The sequence below is a fragment of the Maylandia zebra genome, linkage group LG6 (genome assembly GCF_041146795.1).
Source record: "Maylandia zebra isolate NMK-2024a linkage group LG6, Mzebra_GT3a, whole genome shotgun sequence".
Lineage (NCBI taxonomy): Eukaryota > Metazoa > Chordata > Actinopteri > Cichliformes > Cichlidae > Maylandia > Maylandia zebra.
Window position 1 is genome coordinate 34,180,531 of NC_135172.1, and position 6,990 is coordinate 34,187,520.

The following is a 6,990-nucleotide window of genomic DNA, read 5'->3' on the forward strand; positions in this document are numbered from 1 at the left end:
GACGTCAACCGCGAGCTATTTTTAGAAATGTTGGTCAGAATTTAACGCACGCGCGGCGCGGTCGGGCTGGCAGGACTTCTAAACATTTCGCAGACCGTCGTGCGTTAAATGATGAGTGTATTTAGTGAGAAATAATATTAGGAAACAAGACGGTCTTTCTAAACACTCAGAGAGATACCGTCTCTCTGAATATTTTACAGTCACCGAAACCCTCCAACAGCCTCCTTCAACACAGCACATCCACCCCAGCACCTAGAACACCTGCAGGCTTAGCCTAGCATATGACCGAGAGTCCTTTTATGAACGGGACCTTCAAAAGGCTCGGTTTCACATGGATTTGCATCTGAATATCTAATTTCAATAACAATTTCACCTTGTGCTGGTAATTAAAAAAAAAAAAAACAAAAAACTTATGGTATGAAAAAAAAAAACATCCATTCTATGAATACGAGATCTCTCAGCTGTTGCAGGGTTTGACACCATCATTTGGGCTCACAGGACACCACCATGGTTATGTAAAACGGACTCAAAAACCAAATCACTAATTCTGCTAATACTTGGTTGTAACTTACATATCACAGTCCCCCCACACCGTACAGAGTGCTGTTAAAGGACAATTGAAGCTGCATATGGGTTTTACTGCTAAATATGAATATATGAAAAGAAAAACTGGTCAACTGTGCAGACATGTGAGAAGTAGACAGATGGATGGATGGGGGAGTTGGTCCCTTCAACTAAGATAAAATGTGCAAGAGAGCACAGACAGGCCCCCCTTCCTTTTGTGCAGCAGTTGCCTAGCAACATGAGGCTGGAGTGAAAATGGTGGTGCTGCATTTTATGAATGAAATCGGAAAACAGAAAGGAGCCAGAGATGGGAGGGCGAGGAGCGAGCCAACGTGCTGAGTCTCTCTACTGTTGCAGTGCTTCCTTCCACACAAGTCAAGGTGGAAAGCAGCCGTATGGAACATGTTCTGATTAACAGGAAACACAACAAGGTCAACAAAAAAAAAACTTTATTAACCCCATCACTGTTGTTACAAATACTGAAGCTGAGAATATATAGTAAGTACAAAATGAAAACCTGCCTTCTTGTTTTGAAGACAAAATAAGAACAAGGAAAACATTATTTACAGTAAGCCTAAATCATCCACACACACACACACACACACACACACACACACACACACACACACACACACACACACACACACACACACACACACACACACACACAAAATGCAATTTGGCATCCATCATTACCTACATGTTTTGCTCATATAGGCGTTTTATGTAACAGTAGGTGAACTGTTGCCTATTCACAGAAGCAGGTTTACCGAGTAATCTAGATAACCCTGGGGCAAAACATGTTAATGCGAATAAAGCCACTTGATGCCACAATATGATAAACATGGCCCATAATTCAAACCCAATTCCCTCCCCCCAGTAGGTGTCACAAGAGACAAATCTTACAAAGAATGAAGTGCTCTACTACAAGCAGCTAGGTGCTATATCCTTCCCATCGCATAGCACTAGTTGATCTGTGCAGAAAAGGACAAAATGAACAGCATGGGTATCAGAATCTCGAGTTTTTCCCACACGTTTCAGGTCTGTTGAAGTGACCTGGCCCAGCACTGATGATCTGCACTTCTTTCAGCCAGGCATAAAATATAATCTTATACAGAAATACAATAAATTAAGGCAAATCTGACTGTGCACACCTGTGTGTGTGTGTGTGTGTGTTGAAAGGAAGTGCGTAAAGAGGAGGAACCAGAGGTGGTAACCATGCCAGACCAATCCCATTTTTGAGTGCTTCATAAAAAGATAATGTCTATGCTGTGGTGTCCTGTGCTTTCTGTTAAAGTCCACATGTTATACAGAAACATCCATGGCCTCCTTGTATAAATGTGTGTTTGCAATGTGGGTGTGTATAGATAAGAAGGGCTCCTTATCCATTGCATTAATCTGATGCCTCTTACATGCAGTCCATGGAGTTATCTGGCATCACTCCTAGATGTGGCATCTTTCCTGGTATACAGGATGGAGGGAGCATGCCACTGATGTTGGGGGACGGGTCAACATTCTCACTGTCTTCCATCTTGTCTGCCAAGCCCTCCCAGTTGATATGAAAACGGGTGACACGAGGATTTGAGGCCAAAATATTCCTCTGGAGCTGCAATGATGAGAACTTGTTAGAAATAGGGGTGGACTGCTAATGTTTTTACATGAGGACATAATTAGATTACTAATTAGGAGCCCAAAAGTTAGTTATGACAGCCATCCTTAGGAGTGCACATTTCCCCTCAGAACTTGGGATAGCTTTGAATTAAATACAATGAATAGTTGGTTTTATGTTGGATTTGTAGAAGGAAAAGACCAGTGTAAAGAGAATGAAGCACAAGATAATAATTTTAATGCTAATGTTAAAGTAGATACTGGTACAAGAAAGCATAAAATTCCACCTGAACTAATGCATTCTTTTAAAACAATGCAAGACCAAATAAAACAAAAACACAGTGCTAAACAATCTCCAGATAATTCTACACACACATACACGTACATAATGCTACAGTTATCTGTAATTGTACATTTCTGGGCACAAGAGGGCAGCAGAGAGACATTTATAGTACCTTTCCACAAATATGGCCCATATTCTACACTTAATATCACCCAATGCTGATGTAATCTGGTCACATTACAGTAAATGCAGACAGCTGGAAACAGCTTTCCTCAGTATTATTCATGATGGTCATTTGTGTACTTGTGTATGTTACCTGAGAGTAATCTGGTTTGAGAGGTGGGTTTTCTCGCAGTTCAGGGTCCGTGTATTCATTGTTGACATAGTAACCGATGCGGATGAACTCCTGTCCACGGTAGGTGCAGGTTATAAGGACTACGGTCACTCCTACAGCATCGCTTTCTGGAATCAGCCCTGTGTTAGGAGCGTCAGCCTGATAGGGTAAATGAGCACAGAGAAGAAATCAGATGAAATCTAATTATGCTATAAATGAAACAGTAACTGGTTAACCAAACCAGGGATATCAAATACATATATGATATTGTGCAAAAGGAGTATGTGAAAAATCCCGTTTATAACAATTTTCAAGACATGGAACACTCAAAGAGCTTTATAGAGGTTAAAAAGACAAAATTGATACAAATGAACTGAGAAAAAACACAAACATAACCCAAATGCCTGTCTGAACAGATGCATTTTAAGCTGCTGTTTAAAGGATGTCACTGAGTGGGAAGTGCAAAGAATGAGTGGGAAGCTGTTCCAAAGTTTTGGAAGCCACAGTCCCCTCTTAGTTTTCAAAAGGATATACATGTATGAAATCACAAGAAGGCCTCTGAGGACCTACGAACCCAGCCTAGAGAATAGGGGTGGAGCACTTTGATAATGTAGATGAAAAACCAAAATTTTAAACTACTCTAAACCTGACAGAAAGCCAGTGCAAAAATGTTAAAAGTGGACTGATGTATGAAGACTTTTGAGAGTCAGTTAAGAGTCTCACAGGAGCATTTTGGACAGACTGAAGGGAATTAATAGATGCTTCAGTCAGAACAGAAAACTCCATTCAATAACCTAAGCAAGAGGAGAAGGAGGCTTGGACAAGAACCTCCAATTCACTTCTTGAGAAAACAAGCTGAGGTGCTTGTCCATGCCTTCTTGTCCTCTTAAAAGCAGTCATACATCAGATGAAAAATCTGACGGTACTTTTCTGCACTTAAAGTTCACACCACTTTCTGAAATTTCTCACCATTAGGTGCCTTTTTTCTTTTACACTTGAATGGTTCATAGGTCATTGTTAAGTGACTGTAAGAAAAAAAAATCCTTTGAAAATATCCAGGTACAAGGACTACATTGAAAATTTGTGAGGAAAAAAGTAGTCAATGTCCAAAGAAATACTGAAAGGTCAGAAGACTTTGGAAAACTATTGTTCAAGACCACAAAAATGATAAGTCTTGACTCCTTGATAGCAAAATATAATAAGAAATTAGGCTTGACTTAGTATAGGCACTGTACTGTATAACTCATTGAGAAGTTGAGTGCAGAGAGACTTTGTTGACAATTAGCATCACAAAGTTCAAGCTTAGTCAGAAAAGGGGATACGATGCTGCCTCACATGGAGAAGCTCATCTGTCTTGGGATCTTGTTTAGAGACAAGGGTAAAGTGGAGCAGGAGAATGACAGATCTATATGATCTATTGCGTTCAATTGACATTTCTACCTTCACCTTTTTTTTTTTGCATATACTATTATATATTGTACATATATTTATTAGTTTCAGATTTAGCCATTTTTATATTTTGCCTGTTTATGTTATTGTATTTTGCACAACTCCTTGTGAAGCTCGCACACAAGAATTTCACTCGCATGTGCTGTACCAATGTACCTGCACATGTGATGTGACAATAAAAAGTGATTTGATTTGACCTACGGACAAAAATACAAGGTAGAGACTGACAGAAGTAGACCACAAATACTAGCGGAGACAATCCTCCACTACATCTCTGCATCAGGTGTGGTAGCAACATGTACTGATCCCAGTGAGAACCCAGCCATGATGTCTCTTGGCCGGTCTGGGAACCTCTCAGTTTCCTCTCAGAAAAGCTGGGAAAAAGATGCTGGGACAGTGCGATCTGGTATGTCTGCTTTGAATACCACTCAACAGGGTTTGTTTTAAATAAAACTGGATGTTAAGTATTACATGATAAAAGCTCACTGAGAGGACTCACCTGAAACACAAACATGTGTCTGCCAGCTGGTACAGGGCCCACTAAAACAGAGTCCAAAACCTGGTCGTACTCCTCGCTCTCAGCTGAACCCACATAAATGATCTTCCATTCCAGGTCTGCCAGTACACAGAGGACAAATAGGGAGGTTTGTTTTTAAATTATTATTATGATCACCATCATCATTATTACTACTACTACTACTACTACTACTACTACAAGGTAGGCTTAATTTTACTTTTTTAAATGAATAATTATAGTTAAACATGCACAAACTACTTTTTTTCCTTTCACACACACACACACACACACACACACACACACACACACACACACACACACACACCTGTAAAACAGGGTATTGTGAATGGTACCTTCACCAGAAGGGTCACTTTATCCAATTTACATAGAAAATGTTTCATGGTTGTCCCTTTTTGTTATAGTTCACCCTGTATTAATTAGTATTAGTAATGCAAATAAAATTTACCTGTAGCACTGGCCAGATATAACCGAAACGGCATCAGTCTCCATAAAAACCTCAAGTTTCCACAATTTATTGATTTGAATATAAGGGAGAAAAACGATGTTTAATGGTGCAAATGTTGTTTTGGGATATTAATAACTGGATTTGGTAATGAAAGAAAAAACAAAAAACAAAACAAGATTTGTGACTCAGTCCAACTAGCACCACAATACGAAAGAGACAAAAAGCAATTCAGTTTGTTTGAGGTGCTGACAAAATTTGAAACTCTACTTGCTCCTAATGTGTATTTGGTAATATTATTTGGGCTCACTTTTAAATGAACGGCAGAAAACAGGAGACTAAACTTGGAAGTTGTAGCATGATGCTATTGGTAGGCTTGATTTTAAGACAGTTCAGTACATTCTATATTTAATATCTGCTTATCCATTAATTTTAAAATCAAATAAATGTTAAGGGTGCTGTGTCGAGAACTAGTAAAAAATGGGCCAAGATAGAATACGTACAAATAAATTCAGACTGAAGCTTATACTTAAATTTTGTTGACAGGAAAATAGTTTTGTTTTTTTTTTTAAATCGGAAAGGTAATGAAACTTAAGTTTCGGTATTATAGATACCAAATGTTCACAGCAAAGCAGCAAATAATATAATGCCACTTAGGGCTCACAAGTCCATTGTGCTATAATTAGTAGAAGAAAATGCGGGCTACTTTTATATCCTTAAAGAAAAATATATTTCCCCGCTATCCCGTCGCGCGGTTCGCGGCAAATTACGAGCTTGTTTATTGCTACAGTAACATGTGACCGACCAATCAGCTTCTTGAGAAATACTTACGAGGAAGGTCCTTTAACCAATAGCGGTGGGCAGGAGGCGGGGCGCTCTGCACAAACGCGCCAGCGCCAATTTTCAACAACTTTACAAATGAAATATAACTTTACAGCCCAAACGACAGCTAATACTGAATAACCATCGAGCAAAATAACGTGCTTATCGTTCACTTATGATGCAACAAATACATCCAGCGGTGAAATTAACACTTAAAGCAGACTGCGCCCACACGACGCTGCTATTCTACAGCTAACATATAACAAAAGAGTAATTCAACTAGAATGACACGCTAGCTAAATACCCACCTTCCGGCAAGTCCTCCATGCATTCAAACGTTATTTCGAACTGAAACGGGTTTCCAAACGGGCTGGGGTTATCCAACACAGCAACATTTAACACTTGTACCTTGGCCATATCTTCAGACGCACCTTAACCTGAGAAACTCTTACGCCTTTTTTTCTCTTGAACCAGATTTAGTGAGTCACTTCGCACTTTACTATCGCCGAGCTCACACGCTGTCAAAGTTGCCTGGCTTCAAAGACGCAAGTTACAGTTAGCCTCTTTTATTCTCCAAGTACACCAACAGAAGGAGCCGCTGCTTGGCTGAAGGAAGTACGTCACTTTCGTCTTCTTCGACGTCTTTATTTTACATTGTCCATAGAAGGGTGGTGCTGCCCTCCAATGGTAATTTGTTGTATTGCAGCTAGATTAAACTAAATACATAAATATCCTCGAGAAATATCAAGAAAAATATTTTAAAAATAGTGTGTATATATGCATATAGTAGAGAAATGCCAAGAGCTGACATATAAATGCCTTTCTGTTGTTTACTTGTTCAAAAGAAACAAAAAAATAATTACAATGCCACAGTTATTTAGACCTGTATATGTCTCTTCACTGACTGATCAAGTTTTCTACACAGAGGAAAAGTTTCAGACCATGAAATA

The 6,990-nt window shown here is 39.3% G+C and overlaps 1 protein-coding gene across 1 annotated transcript; it reads right to left on the reverse strand.

Moving 5' to 3' along the window:
* Positions 1 to 996: 996 nt before the first annotated feature.
* asf1bb (anti-silencing function 1Bb histone chaperone) lies at positions 997 to 6,677 on the reverse strand. Its single transcript, XM_004539086.4, has 4 exons — positions 6,349 to 6,677; positions 4,738 to 4,853; positions 2,772 to 2,948; positions 997 to 2,170 (listed from the first exon to the last, which is right to left on the reverse strand). The coding sequence occupies exons 1-4, from the start codon at positions 6,455 to 6,457 to the stop codon at positions 1,973 to 1,975; spliced, it is 600 nt and encodes a 199-aa protein (XP_004539143.1). The 5' UTR covers positions 6,458 to 6,677; the 3' UTR covers positions 997 to 1,972.
* Positions 6,678 to 6,990: the final 313 nt, after the last annotated feature.